We start from the raw sequence: 20,464 nt of genomic DNA, 5'->3' as shown, positions 1-20,464 counted from the left end.
CAACTTGGCTTTAGTTCAGGCACAGCAGATTGCCTGCTGCAAGCATAAATAACCAGATTTTTAATTGAATCACTTTAGTGTTTTTCTTTATATATTTCAGGAAAGATAGAAAATAAAAGTGAAATGTGTGTTATTAAGGAACGTTATTTTTCTTCCTCTTGGGTTTATTTTTACATTCTTAAAATATTTTTTCATTTTTGACTTTGCACCTCTTAGTAAATTGCTTTTTGATAAAACACTGCACTGTTTCCAGTGTTCTGTGGTTTCAACAAAAGTTATGAAAGTATCTCTCCAGCTCTCCCTATTACGAGACAGAATTCTGCCTAATGACAGGCTTCCCAAGGAAAATCCTCCTGCTGAGATTGGGGTGCCAGCAGAAGCGGAATGTTAACAGTTGGAGCTGCTTTTTGTTAAAAATGAATGTATTTTTACTCTGTAATATACACATTTAAATACATTTATAGTAACTGTCTAGAGGTTAAAACTAATTCAGTTCTTTTTAGTCTAGCCTGCAAGGCAATAAAAATAATACTATATTTTAAACAAGAAAATGTTCATGTGCCATAATATTTATAGTAAGTTATATAACAGCTTTAGACGATGTCATATGTCACGCTGTATAAACTCTTTTCTTAAGCCCGACTCTTTGTATATATTATCTTTCAGTGATTGCACACAGTGGTATAGTGTTTCACTTGATACGATTTTAATCACTGCTAGGTTGAACTTGAAAGAAAGTTGGAATCTGCAACCAAGTCTAAACTGCATTACAAGCAGCAGTGGGGCCGAGCTTTGAAAGAACTCGCCAGACTCAAGCAGGTACGTAGTAGAGAGCGGCCCCTGTCTTCCTTCGCAGCTTTGTTAGTTTCACAGTTGACGCTGCTGTGTCAGAGGTCTGCATTAGCCTCTCCAGTGCTGTGTTCTAAGATCAGAGGCACTGGGTTCATTTTTTTAATGTGTTATTTGCAGAATCGTGTTTTCACAATTGAAAGCTGACACTTTTATTTTTAGTTGCCAGCAATCTTGTTCAAATAGTTAACTCACCTTCACTTAGAAACACCTGCTTCTTTCCTTAGGGTTCATCTCCATTAGGGACGTCTCTGAAGGGGACCATTTGGGGATAAACTAAATTTAGCATTTCTTAATATTTATGAGCCTAACATATTTTAAAATAATTTTCCTAGGAAGATAAAATTACTCAATTATGAAAGTTGTCATAGGGAAGTTTTGCATAATTTTAAATTTAAAAGATTTTATTTTTTTTTTTTTTAAATCCCTGTTGACACTTTCCTTTCCTAGACAGGAAAGTTATTTTCATCAGAAGTTAATCTTAATTTGGGCCAGAAGTTTTTTAAATGATTAAGATCCAAAGGACTATGAATGAGGCTTTGACTTTGAATGTGATTTATTGGACCCGTTGAAAGACCATGAGTATTAATTACTCTAAATTCCAAAAAAAAAAAAAAAAAATCAGCTTTATTCTGAATGAAGTCTGGTGCATAGTGTCTTTCAGATTTTTAGTATGTTTCCATATTATATTATGTAATATTAGAAATCTGTGATACTACGCGAATTCTTACCGTCTTTTTAGAGCTGCCAGCAGGACGGAAATTAAGGGCTAGTAGAATATGAGCAGCTGTAGCCACATCGAGATTGTAGGCTCTGCAAAGTGGGTAGACTCAACTTGTTTGTCCTTCATTTGAAATTGAACCAGAAATACTGTGAATTTCAGACTTTTTCATATTTTTTATTTGCATATATGTAAGGAGATACCATAAATGTTACATCCTAATGTAAACACAAAATTCATTTGTGTTTCAGTTGGACATCAATTATATAGCCAGGAGGTAATTTTTTTCTTTAGAGTATTTTTAAATGTGCTTGTCTCATGACCACAGTGTTATTCTTATCATGCTAGAGCTCAAAAGTTTTGGATTTTAGATTTATATTTTGCATTTTCAAAATAGCAATGTGCTATTTTAGTGCTTACAGACCTAGTGTGGGTATTTTGTACAGTAATAAGTTCTTCCTAAACTGGAAACACTGTGCTCAGTGTATGTAGGCAGGTAAGACAAGGGCCTTGCCCACTAGAGGTGAGAATTTAGAAATAAGGAAGAAACAGTAGTAGCAGTTAGCTGAGCACTATTCAGAAGAGGAAACATATTTGTTGGGGATGACTTAGGGATGGTGTCTAAAGGGCAGGCAGTGTTTCAGATGGACCTCTGGACGAGTCATTAGAATATTAATAGCAAATCTGGTTGTGACTAGCAACGGAGTAGGGGAAGTGTGGTGACTTTCTCGTTATTACAAAGAATCATGAAGTGAGGAAGCATGATCTCTTGTTAGGTACAGGAGGGAACAGTTTAAAGTCATTTCCAGGAACAGAACCTGGAACTGTAGCAATAGAAATGAAACAAGATTCTTGTGAAAGATGATGCTAAGGGCTCAGCCAGAGAGTCTGGGAAGCATTTCCAGTTTGGGAAATACAATTAAAGAAGCCAATGGAGACAAGAATTCAGTGCACACCTGTAATCCCAACATTCTGGAGGTTGAAACAGGAGGATTACAATGAGTTCGAGGTCAGTTTGGATTACATAGTAAGTTCCAGGCCAGCCAGGTTTTATAACAAGACTCTCTCTTAACTGGAGCAGAGGAAGGAGGTAAGATTTGCAAATGTGAGTGGGCATTTTAAATTTTAAGTTTAGAAATGCATCTTTTTGGAATCTGATTGACCTCAAGTGATGGAGTCCTTGGCAAAGGAGCGATCTGAAGCTGTATAGAATAGAGCCTGGAACACTTATGCATATCACATAAGTGGTATGAGTAGCGTATCACAGGGAAGAAGTTGAGTGATGATGGTATAGTGGTGATATTAGTTCTATAATCCCTAGTTGGCACATGACAAAATGACTGACAGTTGTCATGTGTGCTCAGGGAGACACTAGTGAAAAGACTTAGGTGGAAGCATGAGCGAGCTTGTCCTGTTGTAGTTTCAGTGCCTAGAGGACCAGGGTTTCCCACAAAAGCACTGGAGCAGAGTGATGGTTGGCATGTCCTAGTAGAAAGCATAGTGTCCTTGCCTGCTAGCGAGAACAGCACTGAGAACTGTCTTTGAGGAAGAAATGGCTAGACTTATAAAGTTACAATGCTATGGTTTTATACAGAAGCATAGGGAGGACTTGTGGAATGGATCCAGGAAAGTGGGGAGAGAAGTAGGTAGCATGCTACTTTTGAAAAGGCTTCTTCCTAAGCTGCTCAAACTGCAGTTGAATTTACAATGCTCCTGCCTCAATCACCCAAGTAGTTGAGATTGTAGGCATAAGCCACTGAATGTGGCTGAGGTAGGTTTTCAAAGTAAGAAAAGGTGGGCGCAGAAGGCTTGAGGATTCGAGGTTTTCCTTGACTCTGTGGCTAGTACAAGGTCAGCCCAGACCAAGAAAGACCCTGTCTTAGAGGAAAGGTGGTGTGTCTTGGAGGTGGGTCAGTGGGTCATGGCAGCCTGAGCGTGAACACCAGTACCCATCTGAAATAGCAGGTGCTGCTGTTGTGCCTGTTGCCCTGGCACTGGAGGAGCTCTTACAGAAGGCTCTTGCTGCTTCCTGGATAGCCAGTCTAGTTCACTTTGAAAGAGTCCTTCCCAAAGAAATGGGATGAAAAAGACTGAGGAAGGCACTGATGCCAACCCCTGACCTCACTGGCACGTATGCATGAAAACAGTCTCAAAAAGGAACAAATGAAGCCAACAGATTATGAAATCTCCCCTTTGCTAATTCTACTTCCTCACATCTTGGTGTCATCTACTCATTTGCCCTCTTACTTATTTATTCTTTCTTCCTGTCCATTTTTACCCTCTGGCTCAAATAAATATATTATCTGTTTCTAATAAGTGAGGGTATCACTTTCAAATTTTTCTTTCTCTTGAATTGCTATAAGTTTATTAAGTAAGAAAACTGTTGAATTAATACTTCTTCAAAACTTACAGTCCAGTAAAGAAACTAAGAGCAGTGGGACTGGGGTGATGGCACATTGGGTAACCATACTTGTGCTGAATATGAGGACCTGCGTTCGCTTCATCAGCACCCATATAGAAAACTGTGTGGTCATGTGTGCCAGGAACCACAGCTTTGGAGGAAGGAGTCCATCTTTGGAACTTGCTGGCTGGCAAGCCTAGCCAAAACAGCTCATGCTGCTAGGTCAGCAGAATACCTTGTTTCAACATAGTAAGGAAAAAACTTCTTCCCAGTTTCCTGCTCTGCCCTTCTCATGTGCATGCATAGACATGAGTATCTACTCACGTGTATGCATCACATACATGCACACACACACCACACTGAATATTAATTTACAAATAGCAGTCAGAATGAATGCAATGTGTTTAGTGCTTTGTACTAATTTTATTCTTTATCTTGTAAACTTTCTGCTTTAGGAACATTATAAACAAGATTTGAGATCACTAGGAACCTTTGATGTTTTGCAGGCCATACTGAGATGTGGTAATTTAAGAAAAGCAATAGCCCTTGGGGTCTTCATAGTGAATTATGCTATGCCACTAACAGTTTTTGGAAGATTAAAATTAATAACTTCATTAAATTGGCACATTTCACATGTGTGAAAATTACTTTAAAAATTTCCCCTAAAACTCTTTATTAAAAACACATTTATTCTGTGTTTGAAAATAAAATTGGAAGTGTCTCTTTGCTTTTTGTTCAGAGAATTGTTTGTGCAACTTTTTGTTTAAATTGGATTAGTACCATGTTAATTTTACATTGCCTCTGGTGAATAGCCACGAGGCTATAATCTCTGCCAGTAATTTGTCACATTGAATCCCTCTGGAGGGCCATAGAAAACATTTGTGTAGTGTGGATTAGACGGTGAGAGCCATATCTTAGATTGTTAATAAATGTTAATGACAAAACCCAGCTGGTATGGCTTGGAAATAAGATCTAATGCTTGGTGCCCACTGCCAGACAATGTTTAAAGAGGGCTTGCCATTACTCAGAGGCAGCCGCGTATAGTCAGTTTGTGAATTAAAAAATTGTGACCTCCTGATTGTTTAGAAGAAAACTTTCATTCTCAGCCTCAACCCAACTTGGAAGTTTTCTACAGTGTTTTACTAACTGATGGCAGTAAGTGTAATCAATACATGTGACGTGAAGTGAGCCCCAACTTAGAACAACAGGGAAACGATACTCTTTTATTAAAATGACTTGTTTGATATACAGGGGCAATTTAGTTTCCTTTTTCCTCTTTGTGAAAATATGCTGTAGAAATATTTTTAAACAGTACCTAAATAAATGCTTGGATGATAGCAAATACCAAAGATTGTCTGCACTGGTCTTCGTGTTCTAAATGAGAACCTTACCAAAGCCCCTTCTAGAATGTAGATCTTGTAAGCAGAATAAAAGCTGCATTGTTTAATTAATGAATCATGCTATAAGGCATGAATTAGTCATAAAAATGTAACATTTTCACTATGTTACTTACTTAAAAGCTCTGTGTATTTGTTCTCGGGACAGGAAACAGAACTAAGACTTTTTTTAGTAGCACGTGGGTCTCTTACCATATTTGTGCACAGTAGATGTGTTTAAAACTCAGCCAGTATATTTAGTTAAAGCAACACAGACTTCATCGGCTGACATCAGCACTATCTTGTCCAGCCTCCTGCTTATCCACTCAGAGTAATTAATTTGATTCATTTATAAGTAATTTAGCCAAGGATAGGGATGTAGATCTTTGTTTAAGAAAACAGTTGGAGGTCCAAGTCTTGGTTAAAAACTGTGTCTTGAAACCATCCAGGCCCTCCTGCCGGCTTGTCAGCTCTGGGTTATTTTCAGAAAACTGGACTTGAGTTCCTTCGTTAGTTCTGCGTTTTTCCCACAGACTTGGATGGTATGTGTGGGGGGAGAGTCAGTGGTGGCCACTTTGTACAGCTGTTTAGTCTACTGTATGCATGTTTACATCTGCTTTCTGGATTTATAGGCAGCCAGGGCAAAATAAAGATTATACTCACTTGATTGAGGAGCCTTTAACCCAGAGCACCTGGCAACGGAAAGCATTTGCCCTGACCCTTGTTTTTGCATGCATATGTAATCATTAACAATATGGTATATTTGCTTTAAAATTCAAGGCGTTTAAAAGATATCTCTGGTATGTTTTAGAATAAAAATGTGTCAAGTTGGAGAGGGGGTGTTAAGTTTGTTTTATAAAGTAGCCTAAAGTTAAATAATCAACTTCTGTTCTTTTTTTCTCCTTGTAGTCATACTTTTTCTCATTACTTAAAAACAGTGCAAATTTTTCCAGTTGTTGTGGCACACATTTGCAATCCCAGTATTCAGTAGTCAAAGGCAAAAAGATCAGTCACCAAAAGTGCCTCACTAGACAGGATTTCACAGTAAGAACACTGACTCAAAAAAACTGTAGATGTAGTAGCATGGTGAAATATAAAAGTAATAACAATTAATCTTAACCTCCTTCCCAACTGGGGATACTCATTAACTGTACCTTTGCCCAAATGTTTTCTCTTTCTTAAAAACGTGTCTAAAGAATGTATTTATGTATGTACACCCATATGTGCACCCATGAAGGCCCACACAAAGGTCACATGTACTTTTTCTTGGTTGTTGTCCAGTGAAGCTGGGCCTCTCAGTGACCTTGGAGCTCACCAGCTGGCTAGCCTGTCTCCAGCTTCCCAGTACTGCAGTATAGGCGCACACCACAGCCTCCGCTCCTCATGGGGATGGGGCTGCCAGTGCACATCCTTCAGGCTTATACAGGAGCACACTTTACATACCAGGCTTCTCCCAACCGCTTATCTTTAAACTGTAACTTCTTGCTTTCCACTAAATATCATTATCCTAGATTTTTTTTTTCTTTGTAATTTCAGCACATAAGGTATTTTAAAAATATGACCAGGAAAGCCTGGTAGCTTGGAGCTGCTATCTCAAGTCTTTTTAAGGATGGAGCAGGAAGAATGAATGCAAAGCCAGCCTAGGCAAGCTGGTGAGCCCTTGAGTCAGCCAGTGGCCCTGTCTGTAGGCTGTAAAAAGAGGGATGGAGAAGCACAGCCACCCCACCCCCTTCAGTGCACAGCATTCATCTACAAAACAAGTAAAGAGAGCTGGGGATAAACCTCACATGTTTGAGCTTCCATATTCAGTGCCTGCTAAGCAGTGAGCAATTTACAATTCTAAAGACCTCTGAAAACAGTATTTTCACATGTTTTACTCTCTAGATATGTGGAGTAGTATCCCATGGAAAATGTTCCACACTTATGTAGGTTTTATGTGTAATCTTTAGTAAAACTGCTTTTTACAGATTCCCCTATGTAAGGCGGCCCGAAGCAGTTCTCACACAAGTAACAGTTTTCAGATGTTTATAACAAAAAATAAAATTTCAGATACTAGAATACATTCACTTTCTTTAAGTTTTACTAAATGGTGCTCACTGATTTCCTGAAGTGGTTGTGCTAATTTTACATTTTTAGCAGTCATACAGAGCTGCAGGTGCAGCCTGGGGAGAGACTTGCCTCGCATGTAGAGCTCAAGTCCCAGCACCACAGAAACCAGCACAGGCGGTAGCACATAACAGCGCCTCTTCTGCGCAGTCTTGCCAGTGATTGCCTACAATTAGACTGCTTAAAATTTTGACTTTGATAAAGTTGAAATAGTATTATTTAGTGACTTCAATTTTTCACTCTCCAACTCACTTGTGACTATTGGCTGCCTTTTTACATATTTATTGGCCATAGCAGTCCTAAACTGGAAAACCCGGTTGTTGTTTGTTCAATAGAAATCTATCAAGGAGTTATATAGATCTTAGAATAATCAAACAAGTCTGAAATTCTACAATTACTGTAGTCTAGAGAGAAGATGTTATAGAAACAATATTCTGACTCAGGAATTCTATATTGCAAGAGAAATTAAGAGCTAAAATTAATTTGTTTAGGATGGATTAACAGCAGATTATGAACAACAGAACTAGGACATTGTAACTAGAAGATGGGTCTGTAAAAAGTATTCAGACCGAAATAGGAACAATAAGGATAGTAATCCCAGCAAGAAAGCATAAAGTATAAGTTAAGGGCAGGGGAGAGGCTTCTTGTGCAAGCATGAAGACCTAATCCCTGGCACCTATCAAAAGAAAGTGTGTCCACATGTGTCTGTCACCCTGGCTCTAGGAGATGATGGAGAGAAGATCACATCTCCCAGGATAGCTGAAAACTGTTTAAGGTGGAAAGCAATATAAGATGACGCACAGCATCGTCTTCTGACTTCTATACATTCTTTCCACGCATGAGGACTGCTGTGGCCAATAGTATATAGAAAGGGTGCTACGAGTCATGAGTGAGTTGGAGAATGAGAAATTAAAGTCACTAAATAATACTATTTCAACTTTATCAAACTCAATTTCAAACGCACACGCGCGCGCACACACACACATACACACATGCATTAAAATAAAGTTTGAAACTACATATGTAATTGAAGTTTAAAATACATATACATTAAAAATTCATAACAAAACAATACAAATATGAAGTAACAATGTTCAAGTGTATGAAATATGTTTTGCTTTCTATAAGATTGTCACAGTCCTAATTCATACTGGGTCTTAAGTAAAATCTTATATCTTAGAAGAACCTGAGAGGAAATTAGACAAGAAAGAGTTGATTAAAAGATAAGAAGCAAACAGAGGAAAGGAATAGAAAATAGTCCAGAAGAAAGATGGAAATCTACACGTCCCAGGTTGCTTTAAAACTAACTGAGCTAAGTGCTTCCATAGGGAGAATGTGAATAGCCCGCATTCCAGCCCAGCAGTGTGCTGTGTAAGGAACAGACCTTCACTGTACTGCTGTCCTTCAGCTTTAGCAGAGAAAGGTATAGACCTTTAACACTAAAGAGGTTTGGCATAACAATGATATCAGGCAGATGGTCTAGACTCCGGAAGCATGCCCGAGGCAGCTTTCACAGTTAGTCAGATGAGTAGAACGAGGAAGACATACTTATTACATAACATAGGTGTGTATAACAGCCTAAACCAAACCAAAACAAGTCTCTGTGTGTAGACCTGCTGACATGATGACAAATGACCTCTGGCCTGTAGAGAACAAACACTTCTTGGAAGGACTCCAAGCTTCTGGTACACATGAAGTATTTTGTTAAATTATGTAGAAACTACATTAAACCACAATTCAACACATTTCAGAAGATTGTACATTAGAACGTGCCCTGCACAGGGATACTGAAGTATAAATTAATAAAATTCAATAACATGGGACATTTCTTTCATAGTTTACTTCTAAAAACCCATTGTAAAATCAAAACCATGTATTAGAAAATATTTGAACTCAAAAGAATAAAAATATATGTGAGCAGGAAATTTGGAGGGAGGGATTGTGCTTAGAGAAGAATTTAACCATAGCTGCATTACAAAATAAGAAAAGAAAAATGTGTCTTCTAGACCGAGCTAGGGAGATAGCTTATTCAGTAACGTGTCTCCCATGCATGAGGACCCCATTTTGAATCCCATTACCCATATAAAAACTTGGCATGGTATTATATGCTGGTAATCCCAGCATTGGGAGGCAAAGGTAGAAACAGGCAGATCCTTAACCCATACCATGGAGATATATAGCCCCAAATCTCAGTATCAGCTCAAAAACCAAGGTGCCTGGAGAGACCTGAGTTCTACCTCTGGTCTCCACATGCATACCCACACAAAACCCAAACATTGTTACTTTGAGAGAAAGACTTTGGAAGAGACACCTCTATAAATATCAGAACATTACAAAGAAAGGAGAACTCTAGATCCTACCAGCATGTGACGAGATGAGGATGCTACAGAGAAGTAAGTTTGATTACCTGCTAAGGTGACTCAAAGTTAAATAATTAAACAGCAGTCGTAATGGATAATATATACAAAAAAATACCTGACTCAAACATTTGACTGTACATAAACAGTATAGGAAGAAATAACCCTAAGTTTAAATAAGAAACCAGTGTAATAACCATGATTCTAAAGCTTAAAATTAATGTATAGATTCAGTAATAAGGAAATCACAAGTGCAAAGCTAGCCAGTTAGTCTCAAGCAGGCACAAAATCTGGAAGGGCCAGGCCCTGGGCTGCTCCCTAAACACTGGTTGTCTGTACCATAGATACAGTGCAGGGGAGCAGGGCATCCGTACCAACGTGGAGCCAACGCTACCCTCAGAGTTCTGCTGGGGACAAGAAAGCAGGCCTTGTTCTGCTGATCTGAGTATCCCCGGGCTGGAGGACCAGCGCAGTGGTTGAGAGCACTTGCTGCTGTTCCAGAAGGTTGGTTCCTAGCACCTACAGCAAGTGCTCACAATGGCGTGTGCTTCTCGATTCAGGAGTTCAACACCCTGCCCTGGCCTCCATGACCACCTGTACTTGTGCACATAACCCCCCACACAAACATACACACACATAAATAAATTTAAAATAATATCCTCAAGACTGACACAGGTTAAAAAGGAAATGAAAGGTATAGAGGGCCAGCTAGAAAGGCATTGATGGAGCTTTGCAGGCGATGTTTCCGTGCGTCCTGAATCATACGAGGTGAAAGGGCAAATCAGTAACTGGAGACCCTTGAACTGTAACACCAGTAAGAAAGATAAGAAGGTACAAAGAAAAAAACCAGAGCTTTCATAAAAACTTTATAGATAAGCATATCCAAATGCCATTCAAATGTATTGACACTTGTTTGGTAAAAAATGCAAAATAAAACCAGGGCAAACCACTATGTGATCTGTCAGAATTGTTAAAAAGAAGGAAAAATATCACCAAGCGTTGTTCAGAATTACAGGACCCAGGAACTTTGGCAGTAACCACGCAGTGACGGACTGCCTTGCACACAGTTTGGCAGTGTTTTGTAATTCTGAAGTTGTGCCTTCTGACCCAGCAGCTTGAATCTCGGGTACAGAGCTAGGTAAAATGCATTGTCATCTTAACATCAGCAGTATTCATAGTATGAACTTGGAAGCTGCCCAAATGGTCCTCAGCGTTGCATAAAGTGTGTATTAGTTAAGGTTGTACTGTGGGCTATGAACTGAACAGGACAATACAAATGACTCTCGAGTCAATGTTAAGCGAAAGAAGCCCAGCAGAGTCATCTGGACTTCTCCTTTCTACCCCAGAACTCAGCATGATGAGCCTGTAGAGTTAAGGTGGGGGTTACCTTTGGAAAGTGTGGCTGTTACTGACTGGGGAAATGGGGGGAAGCAGACTCCTCAGTAACTTTCTCTTTACCCTGATGATAGTTATGTGAGTAGTTCACATTGTGACAATTTAACAAAATATTCCTTGTGTTTGACCAATGTTTAATTTGCCATAATCAGAAAGTAATTTACTTAGTAAAAAAAAAAAAAAAAAAAAAGCAAGCTCATATGCCCATGAGTTGAGCTTACAGCACACACCCTAATCCAGCACCTAGGAGGCAGACACAGGTGGACGTCTGAGTTCCAGGCCTGTCGGGAACAATAGAACAGCACAGACACAGAAGATGCCACCTGTTGCCCCCGCTGTCCTAAGAAAAGATTAGCACTTGTCTGTAGAGAAGTCCGTGGGTGGACTTGGAAGTTCCCTGTCACATAGTAGGGGTCTTACTGCAGTACTGTTTGTTTTGACAGAGTCTCTCTCAAGGCACAGAATAGCTTCCTTCTATAGATTGTTACATTTATTTTAAAAACTTTTATCTACCTCTATGGAAGAATTGTTAATTTTTAAATGCAAGTTAAGATATAGCATTTGTTCCCATTTTTATTTTTAAAAAGATCGTGTGCTTAGATGTTCATATGAGCCTAGAAAAGAGAAAACTTTACCCACTAACCTGGTTGGGATTAGTGACCAGAGACTTGTTAAGTTTTTGTAGGCACGTGGTGTGTAGGTGGGGCTTGTAGATGCTCATAGATGCAGTTCTTTCTGTAATTCTTTGTGCTGGCAAGCAGCTGCTTCTGCCTTCACATTCTTATACCCTGCAACTGTAAACCTCGGTCCTAGTGGCCATGAGTAGTGACATCAAAAAGAGAGAAGGATAAAAGAGATAATTAGAAAAGTTGGGCAATTCTAACTTTCATTTGGTCCAGAATTGGCAGCTTATCATTCTCTCCCAGGTACTGTCTGTAAGTCAGTCCTGAGAAATGGGTATATTCACAGTGGCACATGACAGCTTCTTTGTTTCTTTTAAGAGGGAGCAAGAAAGTCAAATGGCTCGCCTTAAAAAACAGCAGGAGGAGCTGGAGCAGATGCGGCTGCGTTACCTGGCTGCTGAGGAGAAAGACACAGTGAGAACTGAGCAACAGGAGCTGCTGGACATAAGGAACGAACTGAACAGGTGCTGTCCTTAAAATGACTCCTTTTCTCACGAACACAGATCCAAAACGAAGCCTTTTACTGTGTCTTCCCTAACCTAAGAAGGGTATGGTGTCGGATCAAAGTTAGGTAAAACAAATACACACTTACACATGCTTGTGTTATATGATAGAAACCATTTATTTTCGTATGGTCTACAAATTTGATAGACAAAAAAAAATTGATCCTCCCTTACCATAACAGCATTTAGCACATAGCATAGTACTTTTTAAATTGCTCTATGTTTTAGAGATTTGTTTTTATTTTATTTATATGTCTGTGTTTGTGCATGTTTTTGACATGTATGTAGGTTCTTATGTAAACTGGAAATGAATATTGGTTTCCCTGGAGTTAGAGGCAGTTGTGAGCTACCCAACATGGGTGCTGGGAATTGAACTCAGATCTTCTAGAAGACCAGCAGGTGCGTTTAACCACTGAGCCACCTCCAGCTTTTTTACATGTTTTCTGTGACAGCACACTTTGGGAGGCGTGGGTCATGTTATTTTGTCAGTGGGCAGCACTATCCATGGTATAACATTTGAGTTGTCAAGTATGTGCTTGTTGTAGAGAATAATACATATTTAACCCTGGAGCAGGGCCTAAAAATGACCTTTATAATGACATTCGGTGAACTTCTAAGTTCTCTTAACTAGTTGGACTCTGGGTCTACATGATACTGTCACTGCATATTTTTATACATGGAGCTACCGTAGAACATTGAATAGATACACATTGGGCATAAACTGGACCATGCTCCCCAGAAGCTTCCTGTGGAAGCCAAAATGTGACAGTATTTGGAGACGTGATCTTTAGCTGACAGGTGAGAGTGGAACCCCCCACAAGGGGACTGTGTTCATCTAAGGATGTTACAGGATTTGATCACACTGTGAACCCTGAGATTGTGCTATTTACTGGGGGTGGTGGGGCTCAGCCCTTAGCACATGCTTTTCATCTCAAACAGTGATGTTGGTCTGTAGAAGGAAGCACCCGTGTCTAAGAGTGAGTGGTGGACAACGTGATGAGTCAGAGAAAAGAGAGAGCAGTAAAGAGAGGAGGAGACAGCTTCACTGGACAGTTGTAGAGAGACAGATTGCAGAGAGAGAACAAGCTAGACACAGGTGAAGTCAGAAGGAGCCAGAAGATTAGAACAGATTGTCAGAGTTAGGCTGAGGCCAAGCAGAGCAATTCAGGAGAAGCCAGGTTGAATCAGTTAGTGTGGAGAGGAGTTTGAGCCGGAACAGGTGAGTTGACCAGCCAACAAGAACTCAGAAAGAGCTAGAAAGTTTGAGTGTATTCAGCAGTTAAGTCTGAGGCTGAAAACATTCTAGGCCTAGATAAGACTGTACAGAGTCTGGAAGTTTCCAGGACTAGGCTTATGTTAGCAGATGGAGGCAGTAAGCCTCAGAGACAACAATTATGTCAGGTGAATAAAAGTTACTTTTACCCAAGAGACACTAGGGAACATGCTCACTTTCCTGTGTGAGGATAGAGAAAGAGGTGGACTGTCTTAGCGCTCTATCTTGGACCCACTAGAACTCGTTATTTTAGTTACCCAGTCTGTCCTGTTTTGCTCTAGCACCCCAAGCCTACTTAAGTGTACTGTGCCCTTAAAAAATGTGTTCCTTGAATAAATGAAGTTAAAAGTTTTCCTTTCAAAATCACTATCTAAAAAAAACTACAGTAGACACTCAAATAGCAGAGTCTTAAACATTGTTATTTGTTATATATGCATCTATATGATGGGGTTTATAGATTAGACATAGTAAGAAATTATCGATAAAATTGAATATTAAACACTATACTGTAATGTAAAAGTTATGTAAACAGTGGGCCTCTCACAAAATACCTTGTGCTTCCGCTTCTCATGGGGACTTGGTACCTGATAGATAAGTGCGCTACTGTGACAGATTATTTGAACGCATGCCCTCAGATGCTGTGATAGTCCATCAGACAATTGAGACTAACAGGCAGGGAGCAAATACAGCTGGAACAGGCTGATTGGTGAGCTGGGCTAATCTGCCAGACAGCCTGGGATTCCAGCACTACTCAGAAGGGCATGCACTTTAAAACTTAGCACTTACTTATGTAGGAGCATTTTCCATCTGGTGCTTTTGGACCGTACAGTACTACGGGTTAGTTGAAACCACAGGAAAGGCCATGCCCAGGGCAGGGTGTGGTAGCTTTGTTTATATGTGCTATTTAGTGATTCCTAAACTCTAATCTTATCTCCAATCTTATTGAATGAGCTGCTTTGAATTTTTAAAAAAGGTATATAAGTCATTTAAAATAATCCCTGGTTTAGTATGGCTTAATTAAAGTTACTATATTACTAATATGAATAACTAAATAAGAAATTTCTTATATATTAATTCTGTTACCTTTATTTAATTAGTATTAACTGTTATCCTCAAATAGTCTCACAAAACCAAACTTTCAAGTATTAAATGCTATCAATGAATCATGGGCTGAATAAGAAAAACAAAAATAAAAAACCTAGAGTGAAGCATCTTTGGTAGAGGCTAGAGAGATGGCGCTTCAGTTAAGAGCACTATCTGTTCTTCCAAGTTCCTGGGTTCAATTCCCAGCAACCACAGGATGGCTCACAGCTGTCTGTAATCTGATCTGATGCCCACTTCTGGCATGCAGGTGTACATGCAGATAAGCACTCATATACATAAAATAAATCTTTAGAAAATAATCTTTGATAGAATTTTCAACAAATATTTGGTGTCTGCAACATTGTAAGCTTGATATCCGGGAAACCGTGAGTTAGAACATGATCCCATTCAAACGTTGCCGTCCCATTTACCACAGAAACCAAATGCATGTCTGTCAAACTGAACCATACATAAGTGAGTCATAGATCGTCATACACCATGAGTGAGAACTGAAACTAGTAAGATGAGATTCATTATGTCCTCTCTAAGTTATCACTGTGTGATAGGAAAGACATGGAAACAGTTCACACAGAAGCCATCCACGGCTGCTCTTGCCACCATGGCTCAGCTGCCAAAGAGCTGGTGCTGCAAAGGACCATCACAGCCACCGTGTTTGCATTTGCTGCAGAAAATGTCTCTGGGGTTCTTAGCAGTGTGTGATGTCCTTTAAAGGACCTCAGATACCTAGACATCTTCAGTGCAGTGGGACCCTTCCAGCACAGTATGATATGTGGTGGCATCCAGATGACTCTGAAAGTGGGGACATGTTGAACATGGAGAAGAAAGCCTTGGAAAGCTGTCTGAAAATCGGGAGGACTGTCATATTCAAAGGAACTAGGCCTTTCCTTTTGGGTGGAAAACCAAAGAGCATTAAGAGGATTAAGACACTTACTGAGCTTATACCACAAGGAACTTTATAACAGCAGTCCTGTGGATTCTGAGGGAGGAAGCAAGTAAATGGAACACACAGCATTTATCAGGCATGTTATCAGAATTTCCTGTTGGAATTCTGAGGGCTTCTTTAGATATCAAGTTTAAATATTCTGTTGTGATCATGACAGTTTCAGTAAGTACTTGATAGCGGTGATATGCTTGTATAAAATACATTTTCCTTCTTATATAACCAAATAATTTTTAAAAGGATATGATTAGACTTGTTGGTCTATAGTTTGGCACCATGGATCATGAATTTGCTTAGAAAGTCCCTTAATCCTAGGTAGCTATTAACGTAGAGAAGGAAGGGAGACAGCTAAATGGATAAAAAGTACTTGCCCTGCAAGCATTCAGACCTGAGTTCGAATCCCAAGATGCAAGAAAAGAATGCACAGCAGTGTACATCACTTATCCAGTGCTTGTGCTCCTGTAGAGGAAATAAGAGGAAGAAAGGAGAATTCCCAGAAGCCTGCTGGTTACCTAGCCTGGCAAACACCACAGACCAGAGGCTCTTCTCAAAGTGGGAGGGAGGACTGGTAGCTGAGGTTGGCCTCTGCCCTCTACAAGACTACTGTGTCGTGCATGAATGTTTGTTCTCTGCCTCCTCTGCCCACACCCCACACATACATGAATTAGGGGAACAGCTAATCAGAAGGAAGTTCTTGCTCATCTGCACGCACTGTTCAAATTCAGTGGGAAACTGGAAGTGTTTAACCCTTCATTGTTACTTGACTCCCACCTAGGTCTCAGGGCACAGCGTCCCTCACTGTTGATGGTCTTTTTCTACGAACAGATGAAGATACTTGCCGTTCTTCTTAAACATTAGTGTCCATATCCTTTTTAAGGAATTGTAGTTTAGTGTTTTAGAGCCATCTGAACAAATGAAACTGTATACTGACAGTGACAAGTGACCTGTCTGGGACCAGGTCTCCTGATGCTTCTCTCTCTCTCTCTCTCTCTCTCTCTCTCTCCCTCTCTCTCTCTCTCTCTCTCTCTCTCTCTCTCTCTCTCTCTCTCTCTCTCTCTCTCTCTCTTCCTGATCTATGTGCAGATTTAGACACAGAATTGTAACCAGTTCTTAAAGAACTGAAGCTAATCCTAAAATATTGCACTGCAAGGTTTCACATTCTTACTGCTAGAAACACCATTGGCACGCCATTTTCAGAGCAGTGGGGCCAGCAGTATTCTCTATGAAGTGCCAGAGTGCCTAGACAGCATCTGCTCCTGTCCCCCCAGAGGAGGCACAGACCAAATCTCTGCACCTCATGCTCTCTGGGCCAGGCTTCCGCGCTCACAGAGATGTACTTTCCTCAAAGTAACTAGAGGAACAAGCTGTTTTGCAGCGTGCACTTTCCTTTTTGACTTACTACTGTGACCTAAGATGAGTAAATTTAAAGAAAATACTGTGTTCCAATAGCAAAGATACTGTATTGAAACATCTGAGGTAAACAATCGAGGATGATTAAGTGAGAGCACGCCTGACTGATGGAGCTCTGAGATGCTGTACAGCACAAGACTTGCGAAAGTAGATGTGATCAAAGTCAAAGACAAAGTAATTACAACAGGGCTGGAGAGACGCCCAGTGCTCCAAGTGTGCACTGCTCTTCCAGAGGACCCAAGTTTGGTTCCCAGCCCTTAAGTCAGGTGACCTACAGCTACCGATCCCTCCAGCTCCACGGTACCAACACCTGATGGCAGCTAAGCTCAGGTGTACATCCCACGCGTTACATACAATTAAAAGTAAATTGTTAGCTGGGTCGAGGTGGCCGCACACATCTTTAATCACCCAGCACTCAGCAGGCAGAGTGAATCTCTTAGTTCAGGGCTTATCTGGTCTACAGAGTGAGTTCCACAACACCCAGAGCTACACAAAGAAACCCTGTCTCCACCAGACAACAAAATATTTTTTTTAATTTTAAGTATTTATATATTTAATATATAACTAACATTTATAATTAAAAATAATTAAGATGCATGTATATTTAAAACAAAAATATTTATTTTCTGGTTTCTGTGTTTGGTGGCTTGTTTGTTTAAGTGACAGGAACTGAACCAGGGGACTTGAAGTGGCTGTGAGTGAGCTGTGTCCCACCCCTGACTCACGTGTTTGAAACTGTCTTGTACAACCCAGCTGGCCTGGGATTTGTGGTCTTCCTGCCTCTTGCTCCCATGTGCTAAGCTTAAAGGCATGTTGTACTGTACCTTACCGTCTGCATGCATTCTGTAAGCACAAACATAGCTTGTGCTTTTATAAATATATCGCTTTTATCAGGTGGTAGTTATTGGGTTTTGCTTTCTTACTTAAAAAAAAACTAGTAAAACTTCTGAATTGTTTAAATAGTGCTATTAAGAGTGGAAATAGTATTTGTCTGCTACAGTGACATTTGCTCTTGATTTCTCAGGTTAAGGCAGCAAGAACAGAAACAGCACCAGGACTGCAGAGAGATTGCAGGTGGGAAGCCGGGCAGCCCCCGGGGCTCGGGGCTGGAAGAAGGCCTGGATGACTACTTGACACGTCTGATAGAGGAGCGGGACACTCTGATGAGGACGGGGGTCTATAATCACGAGGACCGCATAATAAGTGAACTTGACCGGCAGATCAGAGAGGTTTTGACAAAAAGCAGTGCCAGTAATTAACACCTCGGGAAAATCTGCAGGTACTCTAGGTCTGTATTTTGATGTTTTTGTAAAATTCTCAAAAGCAAGGAAAATGGCTCCTTTGGAATGCTCTTTTTAATTTTTTTATAAGCTGAATTTTATATGTTACTGTATATAGTATTTATTTGATTACACTTACGCTACCTCTCCAATGCTGGTTTCACTTGTAATTGTATTTTATATGCTCATTTTAAATGACTTTTCCGTGTTCTTCAGTTTAAAGTCTGTTGTTTGACTTTAAAAACAGCCTTTCACAACTTTCACAACAGGAGAACTGGCCACAGTAGTTCCCAGCTGTATCATTTTTATGTTGAGCCAAGAGAGTATGTGTTGCACTTTAAAAAGGCTGTGCCCTGTTCCCTTTGGTTGTAGATATCTTCAAGTTGAAGCCAAGTATAAGTGTAGCCATTTTTTACAAAGCATTTATACAACCAGTCTTTTTCTTTAACCGGTGGTATTTGCAGATGACAACTTTGAAAATAAAGCAGTCTCGGGCAGAGAAGCTGTGTGACATGTTGGCTGACAAATTAGTCCTTGCTTAAATACAGTTCATTCAGATTAAGTTTAAAAACAAATCCAAGTTTCACTGGACTCCATTTTAAGAACATGAGAAAATAGCTTGGTCTGATCAGTTTCCTGCTCACAACTGTACGAGGCTCCGTGTTGTTAAAATTATAGGTTGTCTTTGTCTCTCAGCGACTGCAATACAGCTTCAGACAGACAGACTATGGAGACAGACACCTAGTGACGTTAGCTAACAGCACCAAGTGAAGCTGAGCTGTTTTCCTCCCTCTGCAGTCTGTTTCCAAAGGCACCTGAGAGTCGGTGCAGTGAGTCTGTAAACCTCCAGAGCTCCCTCACACCGTGTTCCCCAAACCACCCCATCGTCCTGACGGCGCTTTTCCCTATGCATGACACTGAACAGGTTAGCAAATGCCCAGTTCATGTGTGATCTTACAACATATAAAGTAAAAATTCTGATTCCCCAAAATAACAAATTTAAGTTTATACTTCAGCAAGTATGTACTAATGACCAGTAGCTTCAGCACATGCAAAGCTGATTATATGGTAATGTTCATTAAGTATGTTTCTTGTTTGTGAAATTAAAACCTCTATAGGCATCATATGCTTCTTTTCGTTAAATAACAAAGCCTTGTCTTCTAAAAGCAACCCAGCAGTGAATAACAGGAAGGTTGCTGGATTTGAGGGGATGAGGCAGATAATCATAGCAGGGATTTGAAATATGAATTATGGTTACATGTTCCTGATTTTTTTGGTGACATGAATGGAGCAAAAGTATTTTTGTGTTAGAAGGTCCTGGCCCAACGATGGTTCTTCCTCTGTATCCTGTGAGGCCTGGAGCTTTCCAAACACTAGAGGGGGCCTTAGAGTAAGTGGAAAGGACTTCTAAAGTGTGTGTGTGCTTTGCCTTCAAGAAAGCCATCTTTGAGCTACTGTAATTTGACAAATAAAATCCTCACTGTGTGCATCCTTGAGTTCTGTGGTCTCTTTGTTTCTAAATGGAGTGGGTAAGGCGCGGGCCTCTGGTATGTTTGTCTTTTCCAGGCGCTTCCACCGAGTATTTTAAACGACTTCAAGTGAGAAGCTGAAATGTTACCTTTCACTTCATCAGCAATAGCTAGCACATTCCTGCACGCCGCTCCACATGTTCACACGGATCTTTGTCAGGAGCTTTCCGTGCATGGGTGCAGCTGCACACCTAGTGCACGTGTCTCTGAGAAGTCTGTAGTTTTCACTTCTAAAGAAGACACAGGAGAGGAGTTGCCCGGTGTCCTCAAGGTTGAGCGAGCACTGTGTCTGCACTTTGAGAATTCCTTTCTAGGGCTGTCCCAGGAATGCAGACATTGGTGTGTAGGCTGAGTCCAGGATGTGCTGGGGATCTGCACAAACACAGGAGGTCATGTGGCTTTCTCTCCTGACTGCCCTGCTCAGATACTAGTAAGAGTTCAAGGGTTGTTCCAGTAGGAATTATGTGTCTGAAGATATTGGAGAGTAAACTTACCTGGCCAGTACAGCTTATAGAAAGGGCTCACTACCTAAGCAGG

At 40.3% G+C, this 20,464-nt stretch overlaps 1 protein-coding gene across 1 annotated transcript in view; it reads left to right on the top strand.

The window, feature by feature from the left end:
* Positions 1–19,867, top strand: part of CEP120 (centrosomal protein 120) — a 63,646-nt gene extending 43,779 nt beyond the window's left edge. The window contains exons 18-20 of the mRNA XM_080920133.1: positions 721–819; positions 12,207–12,352; positions 18,143–19,867. Of these exons, the coding sequence (XP_080776259.1) occupies positions 721–819; positions 12,207–12,352; positions 18,143–18,377 (480 nt within the window). The 3' untranslated portion in view covers positions 18,378–19,867. The remainder of the gene's footprint in view (positions 1–720; positions 820–12,206; positions 12,353–18,142) is intronic.
* Positions 19,868–20,464: the final 597 nt, after the last annotated feature.

Source organism: Micromys minutus (assembly GCF_963924665.1).
Source record: "Micromys minutus genome assembly, chromosome: 8".
NCBI classification, from domain to species: Eukaryota; Metazoa; Chordata; class Mammalia; order Rodentia; family Muridae; genus Micromys; species Micromys minutus.
This window is presented reverse-complemented; position numbering and strand designations above follow the sequence as displayed.